This window comes from Scyliorhinus canicula, chromosome 3 (genome assembly GCF_902713615.1).
Source record: "Scyliorhinus canicula chromosome 3, sScyCan1.1, whole genome shotgun sequence".
In the NCBI taxonomy this organism is placed as follows: domain Eukaryota; kingdom Metazoa; phylum Chordata; class Chondrichthyes; order Carcharhiniformes; family Scyliorhinidae; genus Scyliorhinus; species Scyliorhinus canicula.
Window position 1 is genome coordinate 198149115 of NC_052148.1, and position 24986 is coordinate 198174100.

The 24986-nt window shown below is 48.1% G+C and overlaps 1 protein-coding gene across 1 annotated transcript in view; it reads right to left on the reverse strand.

Annotated features, from left to right (window-relative positions):
• The window catches only part of LOC119963211, a 680876-nt gene that overhangs the window by 631218 nt on the left and 24672 nt on the right, over nucleotides 1-24986 (reverse strand). Inside the window, exons 2-3 of the mRNA XM_038791968.1 lie at nucleotides 12552-12609; nucleotides 8183-8280 (exon numbers count right to left, since the gene is read on the reverse strand). Coding sequence (XP_038647896.1) covers nucleotides 8183-8280; nucleotides 12552-12608 — 155 coding nt within the window. The 5' untranslated portion in view covers nucleotide 12609. The remainder of the gene's footprint in view (nucleotides 1-8182; nucleotides 8281-12551; nucleotides 12610-24986) is intronic.

Below are 24986 nucleotides of genomic sequence, written 5' to 3' on the forward strand. Positions count from 1 at the left end.
GAGCAACTCAAGACTCACGAGCTTGTGGATTGGCCGGGATACCGATGGTGCAGGGGGCAATTGATTGTGTTCACGTCCCCATGCACCCGCCTGCAGGGGACAGGGAGGTGTTCACAAACAGAAGGGGGACATACTCCATGAATATCCAGGTGGTATGCGACCCCCCACATGTCGTTCATGAACGTCTGTGCAAGGTTCCCAGGGAGTGTGCATGACTCCTACATACTGGCGCAGTCGTACATCCCTGCGATGTTTGAGGGACGTCCCACCCAGCTGAGGGGCTGGTTGCTAGGCGGCAGGGGCTATCCGCTGAGGTCTTGGCTGATGACGCCTATACGGAGGCCTCAGACCAATGCGGAAACCCGATACAACGAGGCCCATGCAGCAACCAGGGGTGTGGTGGAGCGCTGCCTTGGCCTCCTGAAGATGAGATTCAGGTGCCTGGACCGCTCCGGAGGGGCCCTGCAGTACAGCCCGACAGGGTCGCTCGCATTGTTGTGGTCTGCTGTGCGCTGCACAACATCACGATGCAGAGGGGAGATGACCTGCTGCAGGAGGCGGAGGGAGAAGCCAGTGGCAGTGGTGCCAGCACAGGGGAGGAGGAGGAGGAGAGTGAGGAGGAGGAGGAGGAGGCTGGCGGAGTGGCAGGCGCAGCACGCAGACACGACCCAGGTGCTGGCGATGTCCAGGAGGCGGCACGACGAACCCGGCGAGGACGGCGGGCACGCGACACCTTGGTGGCAGCACGGTTCACGCGTCGCATGCGACGTCCCCACTGAACACCAAACCACCACCTGCATCGCTAGTCGTGCAGAGGGTCAACATACAACTGCCACCACCACAACCCCCGCCACACCCCCCCCCCCCCCCCCCCTCCCCCTTCAGTGTACACTGCTCCACTTCGACATCACCCTTACCACTGGGTCCAGACGGTATGGCACAACATTGATGGCTGTGTCAGCGGGTGTGATCAGTGCCATGTGGAATGATGACAGCCCGCTCTGCGAAGAGCTGTGAGCTCAGAATCGTTATAGAGAGTCTGACCCATGGCAATAGCTGAACCATCCATCTTGGTGGCCGCTGAGTGCGTCACGGACACTCCATCACGTGCCCGCGTGGGCTAGCTGTGGGAGGGGGTGGGGGGAGGGGCAAGGACTGCACACCCGGCACCGAAGCTTCACTGCTCGTCAACCCCAGCGACGCTCGGTCACCATCACGATTCCTGTGGCTGTGGAACAATCACACGGTATTACAAGTAAGGTGGAACAGTGCGTTTAATGTGAACAAACATTTACAGGTGCCCTAGCCCCTATAACTAAATTGTGCCCTTCACCCGTGCAAACTTACTCAGTGTCTCTCTTTGTTGCCCTACCACTACGTCTAAGTGATTCCCCAGATGATACAGCAGGAGTGGAGGAGGACAGCTGCGAATCGCCCCCTTCGACTCGTTTCTCCTTCGGCAAGCGTTCCCTGGGGCGACCCGGCCTTGATGGGCCAGGCTGCTCTGCGGGCGTCTCGGGTGACGTTGTGCCACCCTGCTCTGCCTGCTACCCACCCGATGCACCAGGGATGGGACAGGGGGAGGCCGAGAATTCCGGGACGTCCCGTGATGGAGTTAATGGGACGGGCCCCAAAACCTCCCCCTCCCTCGGGGAGCCCGATGGCCCGTCGCGCCACCGACACCTGGCACTGCCAGTCCTGGAGGCCTGCAACGGTGTCCACCAGGATCCGAAGGTTTGCAGAGACGGAGTCCAGGGAGTTAGACATTCCCGCCAGGGACTGTGCGATCTCAACCTGCGAGTGCACAACGCCATCCAGCACATGTGTCAGGCGGTTGATGCTCTCCGCGACTGACTGCTGGGACTGTGCCATCGACTGCTGCGACTGGGCCATGACCTGCTGAGACTCGGGCAAGGCCCGCAGCGCAAACTCCACATGGCACAGTCATGTAATAAGACCATTGCATCTCTCCACGGGGGCCAGAGCGCTGGGTCTGTGACTACTTTGTGAACCACCCTCAACTCACTCTGCCCCAATCCCCCTCCACCCCCCGTGCCCGGGGGCACCCTCTTGGCACTTACCCTGGCCGCCCTGGTGAGGTTGTGCATCTTTTTCCTGTGTTGTTCCTCGTGTCTTAATAAAGCTCGCAGTCTCAAGTGTGGAGAAGATGCTTTATTGTGAGTTCGTTCAGTTTCCAGAGCTCGACCTAGAACTACCTTCCAGTGCTAACTACCAGCTTTGCTTGCTGTGTGTCCTGCTTACCAGCCCGCCTGCTGTGAAGAGTGTCTCCTCACTTCCTGTCCTGATCTATTTATATGGCTCTCCCGTGCTCCCTCTAGTGGTCGCTCAGTTGTGTTGCATCTGGTTAACTTGTGATCACCACATCCCCCTTTTTCTCTTAACATATTTTCTGAACATCGTTAAAGAAAATTGTACATCCTGTCCCAGTGTATTTATAGCTCTCCCGCTCGTGTTTGCTCTGTTGTTTTTGTATCTGGTCAATCTACGATCACCACATCCCCCTCTTTCTCATTACATAGTTTCTGTACATCATTAAGGAAAATTATACAAAACAGTAACTTATGATATGCGTATCTATACAAGTGATGATGCTATTGCCTTAGTTAACAAAGCCAATGTATTTATATGTCCAAACTTAATAAACACATTTATGAGTCCAAACTTGATGAATTTGTTCAGAGCTTTTTTTTTTTTTTTTCTTTTTGTTGTTGATGACGTGGTGATATTGATATTGCAAGTCCGCTGTGAATGTTGTTGGTGTTCCTTGTTATCTTAAGTACCCAATGCGTCATCCCGAGGTGTTTGCATGGTCACATCACTAATGTTGACTGGCATGGACTTTTTTTTGTGCTTGTGGTGTTGATTTATTGTCTCATCCGCCTTGGATGCTGGTGTGCTTGCTTGTTCTGGAGCAGACGTGAGTTTGTGCGATTCGTTGTCATCCCATGACATGTTTGTAGTCTTGTTATCGTTTTGCAGTGTGCTGTGGCATCGTCCATCATGTGCCAAGTAGTGCCATTGTGTACAAGTCGTTGTTTCATTGCTGTTGTTTCTGTCGTTCCTGTTTTTGTTGTTTCCGTTGCCGTACTTGTCGCTGTTTTTGTCGTTTCCGTCTTTGTTGTTGTCGCTATCTTTGCTCCTGACTTTGTTGTGTTTGTTGCCATTCTTGTTGTTTCTGCCTCTGTCGTTGTCGCTATCTTTGTGCCTGACTTTGTTGTTTGTCTTGTTGCGCTTCATGTTGCTTTTATTCTTGCTGTTGTCGTTCTCGTTTCTGCTGTGCTTCTTGCTATTGTTGTTTGTCTTGTCGCGCTTCATGTTGCTTTTCTTCTTGCTGTTGTCGTTCTCGTTTCTGCTGTGCTTCTTGCTATTGTTGTTGGTCTTGTCGCGCTTCATGTTGTTTTTGTTCTTGCTGTGTTTCTTTTGACTTTTGTTTTTCTTGTTATACTCTATGAGTGTCCCGAGTGGATAATTTGAGTCATTGAGCATTCCGTCTCGCGAGTGGTGCGAATGATCTGATGTTGCATCGGTGCAGGTGACATCAATCAGTTGTGGAGAATTGGATTCCGCATCTTTGCTTTCTTGGTGCTCGTCTTCTCGCGAGTGGTGCGAATGATCTGATGTTGCATCGGTGCAGGTGACATCAACCAGTTGTGGAGAATTGGATTCCGCATCTTTGCTTTCTTGGTGCTCGTCTTCCGGAGTCAAAGTCTTCTTGATTACATTTGACGTGGTGTCTGTGGACTCTCGGCGCTCCTCTTCTGGAGTCCAAATCTGCATGATTTCAGTTGACGTGGTTTCTCTAGACTCTTGGTGCTCCGCTTCTGGAGTTAAAATCTTCATGATTTCTGTTGATGTTATCTCACTGGACTCCAGGTGCTCCTCTTCTGGAGTCAAAATCTGCATGGTTTCTTTTTGTTTGATGTCTCTGGACTCCAGGTGCTCCTCTTCTGGAGTCAGAATCTGCATGGTTTTCTTTCGGCATCGTCTCTCTGGACTGTTGGGTGGCCCGACTCTGTGCTTCTGTACAGACAAGCTGAGAACTGTCAGTCTCACTGTGATCCTGTACGTCGAGTGCGAGCACCTTGTCACTGTTTTCGCTCTGTGCTTCGGTACAGACAAGCTGAGAACTGTCAGTCTCACTGTGATCCTGTACGTCGAGTGCGAGCACCTTGTCACTGTTTTCGCTCTGTGCTTCGGTACAGACAAGCTGAGAACTGTCAGTCTCACTGTGATCCTGTACGTTGAGTGTGATCACCTTGTCACTGTCTTCGCATGCAGTGGGCAGAGGTGCATTGTCTTCTTCTTGTTCCTGTGAGCGTGTTGGACTTTCATAGTCCGCTCTTTCGTCTTGTTCCTGTGAGCGTGTTGGACTTTCATAGTCTGCTTTTTCTTCTTGTTCCTGTGAGCGTGTTGGACTTTCATAGTCCGCTCTTTCTTCTTGTTCCTGTGAGCTTGGTAGACTTTCATAGTCTGCTTGCGGTTGCTCAGGTACAGCGGGTTTACCTTCATGGTCTTGTTCATGCTTGGTGTCCGCCCGGGAGTGTTTGCTTGCATCCCTGTTGGCGTCTTTCATCACTCGCACTGTGGAGCCTGTCATCGCTCGCTCCGTGGAGTCTTCCTGTGCTCTCTGTGTGGCGTCGTCTTCGTCTTGGGTATTGCTGTCATCCAATGTATCGACGAGCTGCCATGGCACCATGGTGTTGGATTCATCCACCATGAGTAGAGTCGTGTTGAGCTTTGCAACGGTGTCGCTGATGCTGTGATCAGCATGTCCAAATAACTCCTCCATGTCTGAGTAGTATTCTTTGAAACCCATTCATCTTCGTTGGCTTCTTCTACCACGAGTTGATTCGTGTTGAACTTTGCGACCGTGTCGCTGATGCTGTGATAAGCATATCCGACTGACTCAGCTGTGTCTGAGTAGTATTCTCCGAAAACCAAATCATCCTGGTTGGATTCTTCTACCACGAGTTGATTCGTGTTGAACTTTGCGACCGTGTCGCTGATGCTGTGATAAGCATATCCGACTGACTCAGCCATGTCTGAGTAGTATTCTTTGAAAACCAAATCATCTTGGTTGGATTCATCTACCACGAGTTGGTTCGTGTTGTGCTTTGCGACCGTGTCGCTGATGCTGTGATAAGCATATCCGACTGACTCAGCTATGTCTGAGAGGTAATCGTCGAAAAACAAATCATCTTTTGTTGTTTCGGAATTCTTTTTGTTCGCTTCACTGTGTGTGGTGAAGGCAGCTTTTTCCAAGGTTTTGTGCAAGTTGTTTTTCACTGTTGGTTTAAGTTCAGGCGTTTTTCTGTGTTCTGAGGCAAGAAAATTTGGTTTTACCACTTTAAGTGTCTTGTTTTCAATTTTCGGGCATTTCCCTTTTAAGTGGGCGTGGTCAGGATTCTCAGACGTCATGACGTCACGCGTAGGAACGACTTGCACATGCGCAAATCGGCTTTCTTTCCTTGTGCGGTTCGGTGTCCATTGCGCATGCGCGGCTTGCGCATGCGCATGACGGTCCGCGACGAAGACTTTTTTTGACTGCGCATGCGCATAACGATCGGCGCCGCGATCTTTTGTAAACTGCGCATGCGCGACTTCCGGTTCCGGCGCATGCGCGACTTCCGGTTCCGGCGTATGCGCAGACGCGATTTGTAGTTCTTTGCTTACCAGAGACTGCAAAATGTGCTCCGACGCCATTTTATCGCGGATTTCAGCGTTTTTTCTTTCTAAAAGTTGTAAGTTACCTTTTCTTTCCGATCTGGACTGGATTTCAGCGTTTTGGCTTTGTGAAAAATTCATGTTATTTCTTCTTTTTGATCTGTACTGTGCATTCGCGATTTCCTGATCTTTTTGTGATTTTTTAAGTCTTGCATCACTCAGTCTCTGTGCAGGTTGGACTGTGAGCATGCCTTGCTGTTCAAATTTCTCACAGTACTCTTCAAATTTGTTTAGTAACGTTTGTGAGCTGTTCCTGTCTTCACCTTTTGAGTGTTTAAATCCATTATACACTTTCCTATTGACAGGCCCTTCGATGAGAATTGCTATTTTAATTTTGTCTGAGGCTTCAGCTACATCATTAGCTATGAGATAAAAATCGAACATTTGTTTAAACCTTTTCCAGACATTTCTTACATTACCAGTCATGTCCAGCTGAGGTGGGTATCCATGCCACATCCTCGAATTAGCGATGTCTTCCCCAGTCAAATATCCAGTAGGAGATTTCCATGCCATTTTGTGCTTTCTGTATCTGCAGCTGAGTTGTCCTGTCGTAAGCGTCTGAAATCACTCCTGGTACCATGTGTTGTTCCTCGTGTCTTAATAAAGCTCGCAGTCTCAAGTGTGGAGAAGATGCTTTATTGTGAGTTTGTTCAGTTTCCAGAGCTCGACCTAGAACTACCTTCCAGTGCTAACTACCAGCTTTGCTTGCTGTGTGTGTGTCCTGCTTACCAGCCCGCCTGCTGTGAAGAGTGTCTCCTCACTTCCTGTCCTGATCTATTTATATGGCTCTCCCGTGCTCCCTCTAGTGGTCGCTCAGTTGTGTTGCATCTGGTTAACTTGTGATCACCACATTTCCGACATTGCTCTGCTGAGCGAGGGGTCTGCCCCACAGCACTGACGGCAGCAGCCACCTCACGCCAGGCCTGGCGCACCGCGCTGGCAGGGTGGCGATGCCCTCTACGCGGGAAGATGATGCCCCTCCTCTGCTCGATTGATTCGAGCAGCGTCTCCACGTCAGCCTCCACGAATCGCGGGCTGCTCTCCTGAGCTCTGACATCCTGGCCTACAGTTTCTGTGCTCGCCCGCGCCTTTTTACGGCGTCGGGCGGCGTCACGTGGGCGTGTTTGTGTCGTCGTCGCGTGCTGGTGTCATCGCGCACGTGATTGCGCAGCCTCGTTCCTAGCCCATTTCCCGGATGTGAATACGTCGGGAACTGGGCCATGTCGGACTGTCGCAAAGATATTCCGCGGGTGTGGAGAATCGCGCCCTCTGTTCTTCCTCAGGGGCAATCCAACAGCAAACAGAGACCCACGATGAGAATCTGTACACAGTTGTTACCGCACCAACCAAGGTGAATGTAACTGATAAATCAAATTTGTCACAGTGGTTAGCACTGCTGCCTCACAGCGACCTTGGTTCAATTCCACCCTTGGGTGACTGTGCCATGTGGAGTTTGCACATTCTCCCCATGTCTGCGAGGGTTTCCTCCGGGCACTCCGGTATCCTCCCACAGTCCAAGAGATGTGCAGGTTTGGTGGGGTTGCAGGAAATGGGTCGAGGTAGAGTGTTCTTTCAGAGGGTCGGTGCAGACTCGATGGGCCGAATGGCCTCCTTCTGCACTGTAGTGATTCTATGATCTAGGATTCCATGAACGTGCAGCCAAGCTCAGGTTATGCTGTTGGCGGTGGCTGCACATGCAAGGAAAAGCCAAAGCATATACTCCAACTAGCCTCCGGCATTTAAAGTTAGTCTGTCCCTCTTAAAGGAAAATCACACTGAATGAAAGAAAACTGCTGCTGTCAGTGCTACAACTGGAGAGAAGAGAAAAAGAGCACCAAGAGAGAGGATGATCATGAAAATGAAATGAAATGAAAATCGCTTATTGTCACGAGTAGGCTTCAATGAAGTTACTGTGAAAAGCCCCTAGTCGCCACATTCCGGCGCCTGTCCGGGGAGGCTGGTACGGGATCATGTTCATAATGCAGTGTATAGTCATGGAACATAGAGAGCATTCGGTCCATTGGTGTGTAACGAGGGTATCATTTCTTGAGCAGCATGAAGTAGATGCATTTACTGACCCCAAACCCACACAAGGCCATTAAACCTCTTCCAGCACTATTGCCAGATCCTGGGACTAGAGTCCAGAAGCTGACCTACCCAGGCCACCTGATGCCATTGAAATTCCAATGTGGCAGAGGGCAGGTTGCAGACTAAGCCCATTCTTTCCACCATGGGAGCAGTGGTCAACTTCATGATAGCAATTTCTGACCGAGCCATTATACAGCTTTGGGTGGCTCCTGCCTTAGCTTCCACCACAGCAGAGGTGGAAGTCACACAAAGAATCAGGTTAGATACAAATTGTAGAATCAGAAATCTTGCTTATTATTAGCACTTTATTTGAGTAGGCAAGTACAGAAACTAGCCAGAATTTGTGTACCTGCTATATTTTCTCTTCATCAGTTCACACAGTTTGTGGTCGTTGAAAAAGTTGTCTACTTTGGTAACAAGATTGCGAAATTCCAGCCATTTCATCAGCTAACAGAAGGAGATGGTTATCACATACCTTAAAGCCATTCTGCTTATATTATTAAAATACACAACTCGCTCATCAAATATTGTGTAGTACTATCATTTCTTTCGGTTTTTGATCTTCAATATGCTGAATGTAAATGGTGTATTTTTAAAAGCAATTAATCGTACACCATATCGATTCAAACTGTCAAATGATACAAGATATCCCACAGTCAGTGGCACTGATCATACAAGTCCAAGACTCTGTGTGTGTCTGGCCATTAACCATAGATCTATTGCAGTTTAAATGGTCCAGCAATTTGTCTGTTGCTGCAATACAGCAAATGTACTATGCCATATAATCATGGCTGGGATTCTCCGAAATCTTGGCCAAGTGTTGACGCCAGCTTCAAAACCGGCGCGAGCGACTGGCATCAATGGGCTCCAGGCCCAGGCATTCCTCAGGGGCTAGAACGGCGCCGGAGTGCTCTGCGCTGCTCCGGCACCGAAAGCCTTCCTGCCACGGCCAGCGCAGGTCCACGCATGCAACCCACGGCCATCTCCGCGCCGGCCCCCAGGCAATATGGCGGAGGGGCCCGGTGCGGAGGAACATTGGCCTCCCCCCACCCCCGGAATGAGCCGGCCCGCTGATCGGTTGCCCCCGATTGTGGGCCTGGCCACCGTGGAGGCACCTCGAGTCGGCTCCCCCCACCAGGCCACCCCCGCAGCCAGAACGCCGAGGTCCCGCCGGGTAGGACCATACGCAAATGACGCCGGCGGGACTCGGCCTGTCGAGCGCGGTGAATCACTGCGGGGGGGCGCGTGTGGCAAGATCACGATCGCCGTGGAGTAACTGGGTCAAAGACAGGTAAGTCACTCCCCTTTTTATAGCAGAAGCTGCCATGAAGGGGAGGTTTAAAGGGACATTTCACAGGGAGCAGATACGTTTTAAAGTTAGGGAATAGGGTGGTTATGGGGTAAGTGTTCAGCCTGTGACAGCCAGAGGAGGGGGTGGGCTCGGACGGGAGGGGGTGGGCTCGGACGGGAGGGGTCCCAGCATCCGGGACCAGGGGAGGTGAGAATGGCAGTATCAGCATCCCTACCGACAGTTGTTGACTGAACAATTGAAGGATAAGATTTGAACTCAATAATAGCTCAGAACATACGATATCTAGGGGGTCGTACCCAAGAGTTACCCCAGAAGATGCACTTGGCTCTACGTCTCTCACCTTCCCCCCCTTTCTCACTCTCTCCCTCCTGCCTCTGCCCATCCCCATCCCCTCCCTCCTTTCCCACTACCGTCCTCCCCTCTGCCATTCTCATGCTCCCACTCCTCTTCCCTCCCCCGTCACCTCCTACCAGAAGTCCCCAGGTAAGGACTGCATGGGAGCTGCCCAGAGAATTTAATTACCCTGCATTGAGAACCATGCGATACTCCGATGTAAATCGGACACTTCGGATGGTTCGGACCTCTCACCAGAATAGTTTCACAGAAAATGTTAGGATAATCAAAACCACTCCCAACACCTGGCTAGCTATAATACTGGCCCTCCCCCACACATCCCCAACAACAACCGGCGCGCCAAATGGACCTTCAGACCATCCCATAACCCCGACCAACGAACTCCCCCAATCCCACTATATCACCCCCGGTTACCACCCCACCCCCAACTACTGCCCTCATCCTGTCCACCGGTAGAACCCATAACTGTCCTCCAGATCACCCAAACGTGCCTCCCGGCCACACATCCCATCATCCCCACTGGCCAACACTCCAAACGCCTGACCACCACACGCCACTCCAGCCCACCTCCACCCCATTCTACCCCCCAGCCCCCAAAAGTATCCTCTCCTCATCTACCCTCACGATTAACCACCAACCTCCTGAGTACTCTCCCGACCTTCCAAATATCACCGGTCACCCCAACTCCTCCCCATCGCCCAATACCCTGTTGACACGCAGCCCCCAACTAGTCCCCACACAACCAACTACACCTCCCCAGACTACTCCCCAACCACCCCCACCTCCGTCAACTATAGCCCAACCACCCTCCCCAGGCTGCACCCCGACCACCCTCCCCAGGCTACACCCCAACCACCCTCCCCAGGCCACGCCCCGGCCACCCACCCCAGCCAGGCCCCGACCACCCTCCCCCCCCCCCCCCCCGGCTACGTCTCGACCACCCTCCCCCAGGCTACGTCCTGACCACCCTCCCCCAGGCTACACCCCGACCACCCTCCCCCAGGTTACACCCCGACCACCCTCCCCAGCCAGGCCCCGACCACCCTCCCCCAGGTCGCACCCCGACCACCCTCCCCCAGGCCACGCCCCGACCACCCTCCCCCAGGCCACGCCCCGACCACCCTACCCAGGCTACGCCCCGACCACCCTCCCCAGGCTACGCCCCAACCACCCTCCCCAGGCTACGCCCCGACCACCCTCCCCAGGCTACGCCCCGACCACCCTCCCCCAGGCTACGTCCCGACCACCCTCCGCATGCTACGCCCCTACCACCCTCCCCCAGGCTTCGTCCCGACCACCCTCCCCCAGGCTTCGTCCCGACCACCCTCCCTCAGGCTTCGTCCCGACCACCCTCCCCCAGGCCAGGCCCCGACCACCCTCGCCAGGTAGGCCCCGACCACCCTCCCCAGGCTACGCCCCGACTACCCTCGCCAGCCAGGCCCCGACCACCCTCCCCCAGGCTACGCCCCGACCACCCTCCCCCAGGCCACGCCCCGACCACCCTCCCCCAGGCCGCGTCCCGACCACCCTCCCCCAGGCTACGCCCCGACCACCCTCACCAGCCAGGCCCCGACCACCCTCCCCCAGGCTACGCCCCGACCACCCTCCCCCAGGCTACGTCCCGACCACCCTCCGCATGCCACGCCCCTACCACCCTCCGCATGCCACGCCCCTACCACCCTCCCCAGCCAGGCCCCGACCACCCTCCCCCAGGCTTCGTCCCGACCACCCTCCCCAGCCAGGCCCCGACCACCCTCCCCCAGGCTTCGTCCCGACCACCCTCCCCCAGGCCAGGCCCCGACCACCCTCGCCAGCCAGGCCCCAACCACCCTCCCCAGGCTACGCCCCGACCACCCTCGCCAGCCAGGCCCCGACCGCCCTCCCCAGCCAGGCCCCAACCACCCTCTCCCAGGCTACGCCCCGACCACCCTCCCCAAGGCCGCGTCCCGACCACCCTCCCCCAGGCTACGCCCCGACCACCCTCCCCAAGGCCGCGTCCCAACCACCCTCCCCCAGGCTACGCCCCGACCACCCTCCCCCAGGCTACGCCCCGACCACCCTCCCCCAGGCTACGCCCCGACCACCCTCCCCCAGGCTACGCCCCAACCACCCTCCCCCAGGCTACGTTCCGACCACCCTCTCCAGGCTGCGCCCCGACCACCCTCCCCCAGGCTACACCCTGATTCCCCCTCCCCAGGCTACGCCCCGACCACCCTCCCCCAGGCTACGCCCCGACCACCCTCCCCCAGGCTATGCCCCGACCACCCTCCCCCAGGCTACGTTCCGACCACCCTCCCCCAGGCTGCGCCCCGACCACCCTCCCCCAGGCTACACCCTGATTCCCCCTCCCCAGGCTACGTCCCGTCAAATTGCATAATTGACGGATGAAGTGCTGTTCTGCTAGCTTCTGTTAAATTTCATTGGAACAAATGTGTGAGGCCAAGGACTGGAAGGTCAGGGTAGTAGTGGAGGGGAGAATTAAAATGATAGGTGACCAGATAGGTCACACTTGAAAACTGAACTAAGGTTCTCCACAAAGCAATCATCCAATTTGTGTTTTGTTTCCCCAATGTATTGGAGACTGCACCACAAAGCTGCTTACTTTTTTCTCTTTAAGTCGTAAAAGCTGGGAGGAGATTTGATCGAGGTATTGAAAATCATGATGGGTTTAGCTGGAGTAAATAAAGAGAAACATTCCAATGGCTGGTGGCCAATAACCAAAATGAACAAATTTAAGGACACTGGAAAAAAGGACCAGAGGCAACATAGGGAAAATCTTTTATACTTAGCAAATCGTTACATAGAAAATTTGGAATGCACGGATAGGATGGTACTGGAAACAGATTCAATTGTAGCTTTCAAAAATCAATTGGATAAATACTTGAAGGTATATGGGGAATGAGTACGGGTTAAATGCGCTTTGAAAGACCCAGAGGGAACTCAATGGTTTGAATAGTCTCTTTCCACGTTGTACTATTCCATCATTATATGAAAGCAATAGCTGACAACAAAAATATATTACACCTAAAGTAACTAAGGCAGTCATTCTTACCCGTGACTTTAGAAGAGCTCTTAATTTTGAATCGGTTGCATTCATAATTCTGTTCATGCTGAAAGACAGAAATAACCCTTTAATTTTATTCTTGAGTATAGAACACATTTTTGTTCACTAGAATTATTGTTTTTTTCTGTGTAATTGTGTTCATAAAAGGAACAAACGACTGGTAAGTGCAGAAATATGGGGCATTTTCTCAATTCTGGAATCGACAGCAAGCAGTGCCAGCTATAAGATTTCTAATGGTCAGATGAAATATAAAGTTTCAAACTCTTCCAAAACAGATTTATATGAACCAGCTTAATATAACACTGTCCATACCCTATGATGGAACCATCAATTCAGCGAACACGTGTAGTTGGATCTGAACAGAGGCTTTAATACACTTACAATAGAGCCAGCCTATTCGTCGTTGAACTTCAGGTGAAAATGGCAGGCTGGCTCTAAGGCACTGATCTTTATACATCGGTCCCAGGGGGAGGAGTCCTGGGCGGAGCCCAGGGAGGAGCCCAGTACAAACTCTCGCGTACTCCCAGAGCGACTCCCCCTGGTGGTCGGATAGTGCAACTGCACTTACAATGGGTAAATAACGAACATCTATACATGGAGTGATATTGGCAACTATATATCGTGTGAATCACATTCACCACACCCTACATTATACTAATGTGCCCATATAAATGGCCAACGTTTCAACAATAGCATACATAACTTACTTTTTGTACTTCTCAGACTAACAGATTAAGCCAGATTGAAATTAATTATAATTTTTTTTAATCAAAAGGTTTGTCCTGATCGTCTATGTCCAATGAAATGTAACACTTTAAGAGATTTAGAAAATTATTCTACTTCGCGACTGTAGCTTTCAATCTAGGGTAAATAACAGAGTTCACGTGACCTGTTCTATCTGATAGTGAGTTTGGATGCTTTGATTTCCAGAGTTCAAAGGAAGGCTTTGATTGCTTTCTCACCACTGGAGACAATGACAGCAGTTTCGGAGTTTACAATATGTGGATTTTGAATCTCCCAAAAACCCAGAAAGGGGTTACAGGGCTGGAAACAATTGTGCCGTATACTACCCCTTTACTTCCAAGATGAAAGGTAGTTGCAGCTAAAAATGGTTAACAAGCATTTCTACCTGAATGCACAGTGCCACAGAAAAGAGGGCCAATTTGAGATCAGGCTTGCCTACAAATCAATGACTATCACAGACAGACAACAGGGGTCTGTGCAGTGAAAAGGCTGTTTGGCTTTGCGAGCTACTGCAGCCGGATGCAGGAGGCAGATAGCCTTTAACCAAAGAAATGCATCCTGCAGCCTTCAATATTTCCAGGAGTTCTGATCAGGTAATGGGAGAGCAGAGGATCGGGTGGCGGGGAAGATGTCCAGAGAAGAATCATCAGAACAAATTTTACTGCTGGTGGTGGATTTAAGAAAGTTTCTGGGAACTGAGGAAAATGCATGGAGATGATCACTCCAAATTGCTGCTCGGTGAGGTGGTGATACAGGAACTCAATGGAATCTGGGAGAAACTGCAGGCCGTTTGCTAAAAAGAACTGTACTTCCATGGGAAATGAAATACAAATACAGGGAAAATGTAAGTTTCTGTCGTTAACAGTATAAGTTTCCTACAAAAAGAAAGTAGTGTTTAATCAATTGGGTCATTTGGCACAATAAAAGTGTTATGTTGTGCAATCTAGCCATGTCATTCAGTCAGCTATTAACTGGAATTTCAACAGGCGCGGGAATAGTCCTTTTTGGTCCCCAGGAGCCTGGCTCCACTTTTCAACAAGATCATTACTGATCTGGTCGTGGCCCAAACTCAACTTTCTTGGTTCAACATAACCCTCTGACTTATCAAAAGCTCTCAATGTATTCACTGACCCATCTTTTACTGCTCTCTGGGGAAGAGGATTCTAAACACTGAGAACCCTTAGAGAAATTCCGCCTCATCTCCATCTTAAATGGGAGACCCCTTATTTTGAAATCGGCCCTCTACATTTCCCGACGAGGGAAAACATCCTCTCAGCATTTACCTTGTCAGGCTTATAGCTCTTCGTGGCCTGCTAAATCAACGACTGCACAAGAGACTTACAAAAAACGGGAGATTTGTTAGCTAAACATACAAACTCTCACTAACACACGTACTCTGCCGAGGTCCAGGGTAATTCGGCCAAGCTCAACTCCACGTGATGCTCCACGTGGCTGAGACTGAAAGCACAGCCGAGTGGCTAAAGGAGTGCAATAAAGAGCGAGAGCAGTGCTAGTTTGGATCTCCTGAAGTGACGTCAGGATTCAGAAGTGACGCAGGGCAAGTGGAAGCAGCTAATTGGGCGAGTACAACCAGGTAGGTATTTATTACTTTCATCGCTTACAGTTGTGAAGGTCTTATTTTGTGGTTCATAATTTGTACGGGCTATAATCTGTAACGAGAAGTAGGGAAGGATAATGATCTTTATTATTGTCACAAGTAGGCTTACATCAACACTGCAATGAAGTAGGGCAGCACGGTGGCACAGTAGGTTAGCCCTGCTGCCTCACGACACCGAGGTCCCATGTTCGATCCCGGCTCTGGGTCACTGGCCGTTTGGAGTTTGCACATTCTCCCCGTGTTTACGTCGGCTTCACCCCCACAACCCAAAGATGCGCAGGCTAGGTGGATTGGCCACGCTAAATTGCCCCTTAATTGGAAAAAATGAATTGGGTACTCTAAATTTATTTATTTTTTTAAATTAAAAACACTGCAATAAAGTTACTGTGAAAATCCCCTAATCGCCATGCTCCGGTGCCTGTTCAGGTACATCGAGGGAGAATTCACCTAACAGCCCGTCTTTCGGGACTTGTGGGAGGAAACCAGAGAACCCAGTGGAAACCCACGCAGACACGGGAAGAACGTGCAGACTCCGCACAGACAGTGACCCAAGACGGGAATCGAACCTGGGAGCCTGGCACTGTGAAGCAACAGTGCTAACTGCTGTGCTACCGTGCCAACATTGGGGCCCGAATGAAGGGCAAAGAGTAATTGGTGCAGGGCAGCCCTGAACTAAAAATACTTCAGTGTCCAACCAAAATGGTGCCGCTTCCTGCCAAAGGTCTTTATGGAATTTTTCAGATTGTTTATCAATTATGCACACAGGCCTTTGATGCAGAGTACTTCATACACTTCTGTTTCCTTCCTAAACCATGCTGTTTCCCACCTAAAATCTCTGTTCAATCGCTCAGGCTGCTCGTTTCAAAATGCAGATTTCTAAAGCAGACTGTAAAGTCAGGTCCTTTTGTTTCAGTAGCTGTTTTCGGACTGCATTGTTTCCTATGCTCCCAGCAATCTCTCAAGTTCATCAGTAAACATTCCAAATGCAAATTTTTCTGCAAAGACTTTTAGTGTCTCCACATAGGACTGGATTGATTCAAACAGTTTCTGATTAGTGGAATGGAATATGATTTTAAGCAGGGAGCTTATTTCTTCGAATTTCTGTAGAATAGCAGGGTCCTCTTTTTGTTCTCCCGAATCAAATTTAAACAATCTAAACTTTGCAACCGCTGTGGGACTTGCTAAGTTCAACAGAGTACAGGTTTGTACCTTTTTGTTTTTTTACAGGCAGCGCTGCACCACAGAAGAAGATCCATTCCTGCTTGAATACGTCCCAATTGTCCGCCACATTCCCATCACAGACAATGTTTCGAAGTCCCTGTTGCATGCTGCCAGCCCTGACACCATGTCGTTCTGTGCAGTGCATTAAATCAATGACTGCACAAGGGACTTTCAACAAACGGGAGATTTATTAACTACACATACGAATTCTCATTAACATAACTACTCTGCCCAAGGTCCCGACTAAGTCTGCCAAGCTCCATCCGTGAAGCTCCACGTGACAGTGTCTTTTTTGTAGTCACGAGACGACCCATCAGACTCTTTTATATTTCAATAAGATCAGCTTGCATTCTCCTAAACTCTAGCATGTATAGGCTCAGCTGTCCAAAACGTTCCTCATAAGATAAACCCCTTCATCCCAGAAATCAGCCGAGCAAACCTCTGAACTACCTCCAATGCAAATACGTCCCTTCTTGGGTAAAGTGACCAAAAAATACATACAGCACTGGAGGTGCTGTTACACAAATGTCCTGTTCACATGTAGCAAGACTTTACTTCTTTAATATCCCATCCTCCTTGCAACAAAGGCCAACATTCCATTTGCCTTTCCAAATTTGTCTACCTGTTTGCTGACTTTGTGATTCATGTACACCCAGGTCCCTCTGCGCCATGTCATTCTGCAGTCTTTCTTCATTTTGAATAACATTCTGCTTAAATAACATTCTGCTTTTCTATTCTCCCTGTCAAAATTGTTTAAACGTAAATCGGTCTCTGCGGAGATTGTAATAGGAACCAGAGCTGGCATTCCTTTCAATTAGCCTTTTTCCTCTGATGGTTGTTGTGACACCCGTCACCTCATTTTACTGGATCAGACTCAACGTAGCGCAGAGATGAAAAGATGCTGTTAAAACAACTCACTCAGACATAATGTCAAAAACTGAAGCATTCATTTTAAAAAAGGGATCTCACCCTTTTTCTAAGATAAATCTCATAAGAATGAATAATTTGAACACTTACTTATTTGGTTCATTCCCTTTAGAACATTTAAGGTATATATTCAATTGATGATTGTTGAAATCAGAGGAAGCTGCTCAACCCAATGTGGAAAAAGAGAACTTCAGGACCATGTTAGCAAAGCTTTTTTCAGATTATCTGACTCTGCCGCACTCCAATACAACCCCAATATGTTAATACCACTTCAATCAAAAATACCATTTACAGAAAAGGCCAAAATGGTTAAAAGGATTTTGCTCTTTTTGGCAATCATTTAATTTGCATGGGGAGAGGAGTCTAAATAGTAACACATTCCAACATACAATGAATCATATAAATTAGGGACACCTGAAATATTGCATCAACTGTCCTTATTTTTAAAATAGTCATGGTATTCATAGTAAACCAGATGAACCAAATTTCCCAGGATTGGCTGTATTTCCTGAAGCGCTTCTTCATTTTTTTCATCCTCGCCTGGGATTGTGTCTAATTTTGGAGATCTGCCAGAAGGATATGAATTCAGTTCTATTTTTCAGTTTGTTGGGTCATCCCAGCATCCTTTAAGGTATGTCCTGATCCTGGAATCTGCTACTTTGGCAGCCGGTATGAATTGGCAGCTGTTGGGCCAGAGTGCTCAACTGATCACAGACTATGTCCTGGATTAATGTCCTTTAGAACCCTGTCTGGGGCTCTTCCTCACTCTCCATGTGCTGCAACTGCTAATGTTTAAAGTGCTTGAGGAAACATAAGGAACTTTTAGCAACTGACCTGTACCCTCACCGCACACATCGGGCCTGTTGACCATTGACTTTCACACCTTGCTCTTGTCCATTTCGGCTTTGCACTTGATAACCGTTTATTGTGATTCATAGCTCAGTTAGTAGCACTCTCATCTTTGAATCGAAGATAGAGAGTTCAGATCCCATTCCGTATGCTACCACATTAACTTATTTGGCGTCTTAATCTTTGATGTGGCACCTTGTCAAATGTCTTCTGGAAATCTATGTACAGCACATCCATAGATTCCCCTTCATCCACATTGCTCATTACTTCTTCAAAGAACTCCAATAAATTAGTCAAACATAATATCCCTTTCACAAAACCATGCTGATTCTGCCTGGCTGTATTGAAATTTCCAAAGTGCCCTACCGTAACCTCCTTAATGAGAGATTCCAGCAACTTCCCTGTGACAGTTGTTAAGCTGTAGTTTCCTGTTCTCCTTCCTTTCTTGAATAGGAGTCTCAGATTTGCTATTTTCCAATCTGAGGGAGCCTTTCCAGAATCTAGGGAATTTTAGAAAATTAAAACCAATGCATCTCTGATCCCAGCATCCACTTCTTTTCAGATCCTAGGATGAGGTCCATCAGGACCTGATGGCGGAGCTCCGCAAGAAAGGTTGAACGGGCTAGGTCTGTATCCATCGGAGTAAGGGGTGATCTTATTGAAATATACAAGATCCTCAGGGGACTTGAAAGGGTGGATGCTCAGAGGATGTTTCTCCTTATGGGAAAAACTAGAACTGGGGGACACCGTTTAGAAATAAGGGGTCTCCCATTTAAGGTGGAGGTGAATCTTTGGAACTCCCTTCCCCAGAGAGGAGTGGAGGCAAGGTCAGTGAATATTTTTAAGGCAGAGGTCGATAGATTCTTGACTAACAAAGGTTATTGGGGGTAGGCAGAATGTGGAGCTGAGGTTACAATCAAATCAACCATGATCTTATTGAATGACAGAGCAGGCTCGTTGGGCCAAATGGCCTACTCCTACCATGTTTGCACATCCAGAGACATTGAAGTCAAGAGCTAGGCTGAAACCCCAGCACAGTACTATTAGAGGTGCTGACTTTCAGATGAAATGGTACGCCAACACCTTGGCCTGGATTTTAATGTGGACTTAAGGAAACCTGACATGTGCACTTTTGCACCTTCCAATATACACATCCAACATGTGTGACTTTTCCAAGGGCTTTTCACACCAAGGGTCAGGTAGCAGTGTATTTTTCAAGTTGCAATGCAGTGCACAGCATTGAGTGCGGAGATGGGCAGTTTAGAAGGCCTGCCTCGTCTCTCCAACACAGCAGCCCAGCACCTAACATTATTTTAAAGACCCTCACAACCTCATCTCAACCTCCCAACCTCAGGCAATTTAAATCACAGCACAAAACATGACAGCAGAAGCTGACAGGACCTTTTTTCCATGTTTAATGCATTAAGGCAGCTTCAGATACTGTACTGCATTTCTATTTGTGAGAGATTGTTGTACATGAATTGAATGTCTCGTTTCCAACACTGCAACAATGACTACAATTAAAAGGTACTTCATTGACACTTTGGAACATGCTGAGGTCTTGAAAGGTGCCCCATAATTGCATGCTCTTTTTTCTTTGTAAACTATAAATATCTAATAATATTTTGCAGGAATAGAAAAGAGATTACACCATCTGGATTTGGATGACGCACTTCCAGACAAAGTTTGAAGGACTGCCTAGTTGGAGGCATTCCTGGAGGGTTGATCGCATAATGTTCTTACCATGACATCTGACCATATGATGTATTGATCATACGCCCATTAAAAATGTGATTAGATTTATCTTGCACAGGTTAGATTCTGCACTCTTGATTTTCTTTGTTCTAGCAGCTTCTGCGTGAGGAGTCACAAAAACCAGGAGGGCACAGGCGATCAGGGACAGAGAGAGAACCAAAACTTTATAGCAGCATAGCAAGTGATGTGGCACTACTTATTTCAGCCCTTCCTGTAACGTCCCTTAAATATTTCTTATATTCCCCTTCTCATTCACATTAAATATTAGCCTTTACCTCAATAACTACAAGTGGCGAGGCAGTTCATCGTGGCCCCCTAATTCACCTCCCCATACCCTGCTTAAGATCCCAATCTCCTGATTCCTAATCCCCTTCATCAGTCCTCTTCTCTTCCGTTTCTCCTTCACTCCCAGAGACTTCCCTAGTAGCCAGCTCTTCACATACCCATTTTCAGAGATCCCCAATTTCTGAGACCCCTAAAATGCTCCACAAATACATTTCAGAGACCTCTATTTCAGAGATCCCCCAATTTCAGAGACCCCCGATTGCTCACACCCCATTTCAAAGTCCCCAGCATTGAAACACCCCCATCCCACCAATTTCATAGCTCTTCAAATACAGAGACTCCCCCATTCAAAGATCCCCCAATGTCATAGCTTCTCCCAATCCTGATTCCCCCCCCCACCCCCCCCCCCCCGTTTCAGAGACCCCGCATTCAGTCTCACCCCAAATGTTTAGATCCCCTATTTTAGCCTGAGCACTGACACCCACGATTCCCAACCCTACAGCCTCATCCTGATTTGTTTCTTCAAGTATTCATAAATCTCTGCAGTTGTGATCAAGTGATGAGGGGGTCACTCTGAAAGGTTTAGTAGCACAAAAGTAAAATTCTCTTTTGAATTTAAACCAACAAATAAATAAGAGTGCACATTTTCATTATGCTCTGAAGCAGACACAATTCCCTTGAGATACACAGAGGTCGAGAATCCTAGCCGTCCATTGAAATAAATGTAAGAAATTAAACACCGAATGATGCAAAACAGGGTGCTAACTCACTATTGCCCATTTTATTATTCTTGCAGTCACTCAATTCAGACTTGCATATAGATTTTCTACTAGGTTTCACTAGTACATCCAGCATAATTCGCCCATAATTAGCCAACGAGTGCAAGGGATTGAGGAATTTCAATTATAAATGAAGTTGTTCCTCCATTACAACAGTGACTACACTTCAATAGTACTTAATTAGTCACGAGTGCTTTGAGACATTCAGTGGATCAAGTTTCTGCTGTCTTTTGCAGTGTTTTTCAAATTATTTTTCCGGGGACCCATTTTTACCGACCGACCAACCTTCGGGACCCACCATTTTCTCTTACCTTGTTTGCTGCTGACAAAATGGAGGAACCGCAATCGTGCCCAAAGCACATTACGTCGACGTTCAGGGGGTCATGACCTGCTCTCTCCCTCCCTTCAGGCAGGAAGATTACATTGAATTAAAAGAAAATCTTCTCCTGCGTCTCCGATTGCACAAATTCGCGCCATACAGACGCAGCAGGCCGGCTGCAAGCGGCCTTCAAAATGACGGCCACAACCAAATAATAAAAATGCAGGTGCACTGTCGCGACCCCCACTTTTAAAATGCCTGGTCTTTTGCACATTTAAAAGACATTGCCCCAGAGATTGCAGTCAGCAGTGGAGCAAGAGTGTTGCTATAACCCTCAAGACCGATGGGTTTGGAGCCATCAGTCACCCCGTGAGTCTCGCCCGATACAAGCTCCCCACGCTAAAGAGGCAGGGAGCCCTAAATCATGTCTCCTGGCCCTGATGGACTGCATCCCAGAATGCTAAAAGAGATGGCTAGGGAAATTGCAAATGCACTAGTGATAATTTACCAAAATTCACTAGACTCTGGGGCGGTCACGGCGGATGGAAATTGGCAAACGTGACACCACTGTTTAAAAAAGGAGGTAGGCAGAAAGCGGGTAATTATAGGCCAGTGAGCTTAACTTCGGTAGTAGGGAAGGTGCTGGAAGAAGGAAGAAATAGCGAGGCATCTGGATGGAAATTGTCCCATTGGGCAGACGCAGCATGGGTTCATAAAAGGCAGGTCGTGCCTAACTAATTTAGTGTAATTTTTTGAGGACATTACCAGTGCGATAGATAATGGTGAGCCAATGGATGTGGTATATCTGGATTTCCAGAAAGCCTTTGACAAGGTGCCACACAAAAGGTTGCTGCATAAGATAAAGATGGATGGCATTAAGGGTAAAGTAGTAGCATGGATAGAGGATTGGTTAATTAATAGAAAGCAAAGAGTGGGGATTAATGGGTGTTTCTCTGGTTGGCAATCAGTAGCTAGTGGTGTCCCTCTGGGATCAGTGTTGGGCCCACAATTGTTCACAATTTACATAGATGATTTGGAGTTGGGGACCAAGTGCAACGTGTCCAAGTTTGCAGACGACACTATGATGAGTGGTAAAGCAAAAAGTGCAGAGGATACCGGAAATCTGCAGAGGGATCTGGATGGCTTAAGTGAATGGGCTAGGGCTGGCAGATGGAATACAATGTTGACAAATGTGAGGGTATCCATTTTGGTAGGAAAAACAGCAAAAGGGATTATTATTTAAATGATAAAATATTAAAACATGCTGCTGTGCAGAGAGATCTGGGTGTGCTAGTGCATGAGTCGCAAAAAGTTGGTTTACAGGTGCAACAGGTGATTAAGAAGGTAAATAGAATTTTATCCTTCATTGCTAGAGGGATGGAGTTTAAGACTAGGGAGGTTTTGCTGCAATTGTATAAGGTGTTAGTGAGGCCACACCTGGAGTATTGTGTTCAGTTTTGGTCTCCTTACCTGAGAAAGGACGTACTGGCGCTGGAGGGTGTGCAGAGGAGATTCACTAGGTTAATCCCAGAGCTGAAGGGGTTGGATTACGAGGAGAGGTTGAGTAGACTGGGACTGTACTCGGAATTTAGAAGGATGCGGGGGGATCTTATAGAAACATATAAAATTATGAAGGGAATAGATAGGATAGATGCTGGCAGGTTGTTTCGGGAAGTAGATTTAGGACTGAGTTTAGGAGGAATTGCTTCACCCAAAGGGTTGTGAATCTATGGAATGCCTTGCCCAGTGAAGCAGTCGAGGCTCCTTCATTAAATGTTTTTAAGACAGAGATAGATAGTTTTTTGAAGAATAAAGGGATTAAGGGTTATAGTGTTCGGGCCGGAAAGTGGAGCTGAGTCCACAAAAGATCAGCCATGATCTCATTGAATGGCGGAGCAGGCTCGAGGGGCCAGGTGGCCTATTCCTGCTCCTAGTTCTTACGTTCTTATGTTCTTATGTTCTTTTATCCTGCAGCTCCGGACACTAACACCAACACTGGCACCAGTATGGCAACATTTCAACCCCACACCATCCATAACAGTCCAGAGATACTGTTTCAGTACAGCAGAAGGGGCCCCTGTAGGGTCCAGAACCGAGTTTTTGTCAAGGCTGCGCAAAATCGCCTAATTTTGTGAAATAAGGCACTTCCCTTTCAGAAATGCTATGCAATAGTTTGGTCGGCGGCGTAAATAATGTGGCTACTCAAAAGAAGTTCCTCACCGAACCGCCCCGAAATCTTCAGCAGACTGGTCAAATATCACTTTCCCACGAAAGCTCTCAGCAAGAGGTGAAGAAGATCCAGGGGATGGAGGCAATCTTTATATTGCTGGTGGTGGTGGTGGGGGGAGGGGGCGATGTCATAACCCACACGAGATCTACGAGGTTGCAGCAGTCTCTCCATGAGTCTCGCCGAATACGAGATCCACCGCTAACCACAGGCCCCGATGTATATTGTAAATAATAGTGAGTTCTAATAAACCTTTAATCCTCTCGGTGCGGACTCATTTGTGGTCTACAAAAGGTGCACAGCACTGGCCACAAAGTAAATCTGCAGAGAGATCCAGCGATCTCACGGGTAGGAATTTCACCTCGATCACTATGAGTTAAACTAAGCAGGCTGCTGAACTCCTCACTGAACAGTCCCAGCCTGTACCTGCAGTGATATCATCAAGCTGACCAATCAGCTAATCATATTCAAGAACCTTCACAAACCCCTCCACCCCCACCAAACCAGGAAACTAAGAGCATGTTTAAAGGTGTTTATATAAAGTATTTAAATATTTTTAAATATGCATAAGGTGAAGGTAGAAGCCAAAATATTGTGAAAAAAGGTAACTCATTTCTTTTTTAAATTTAGTCCCCAAAAGAAAACCTACTAATTATCACATAACAGCACATCATGATTGTAAAATAATTTTTTCGGGGTCAGTTCTGTTGTTCATAAACTTTTAGAAGCTTTTTGAAAGGGAAATCATGTTAAACCAACTTGTTTGGAATTCTTTGAGGAAGCAACATGTATTATGGATAAAGGGGAATTGGTGGATGTACTGTACTTAGATTTCCAGAAGGCAATTGATAAAGTGCACATCAAAGGATATTGCTGAAAAGAAATGCTCGTGGTACAGGGGGTAACATACTGGCACAGAGAGAAGATTGGTAACGTGAAGCAAAAAGCAGCCATAAATTGGTATTTTTCAGGTTAGCAAGGTGCAATGAGTGGTGTGCCAGAGGGATCAGTGCTGGGACCTCAACCGTTTACAATTTATATAAATGACTTGGATGAAGGGATTGAACGGTTGGTTGTCAAATTTACAGATAATACAAAAGGTAGGTAGGAAAGTAAGTAGTGAAGAGGACATAAAGAGGCTACTAAAGATATAAATAGGTTAAGTGAGTAAACAGAAATCTGGCAAAATGTATAATGTGGGGAAATGTGAAATCCATTTTGGCAAGAAGAATAAAAAAGAAGCATATTATCTAAACAGTGAGAGATTTCAGAGCTCTAAGGTGCAGACAGATCTGGGTATCGTATGAAACATAAAAGGCTAGTATGCAGGTACAGCTAGAAATTAGGAAAGCTAATAAATTGTCCTTGTTTATTGCGAGGGGAATTAAATACAAAAGTAGAGTTTTGCCAGACTAATACCCAGAATGGGTAAGTTGCCTTATGAGGAAAGGTTGAACAGATTAGGCTTGTATCCGCTGGAGGTGATTTGATTGAAACATCGAAGATCCTGAGGAGTCTCGACAGGGTGGATGTGGGAAGGATCCTCTTGTGGTAGAATCTAGAACTAGGGGTTACTGTTTAAACACGAGTCGGTCATTTAAAACGTCGATAAAATGAAGCTTTTCGTCTCAGAGAATTGGGAGTCTTTGGAACTCTCTTCCTGAAAAGGCAGTGGATACAGAGTCCCAGAATATCTTTG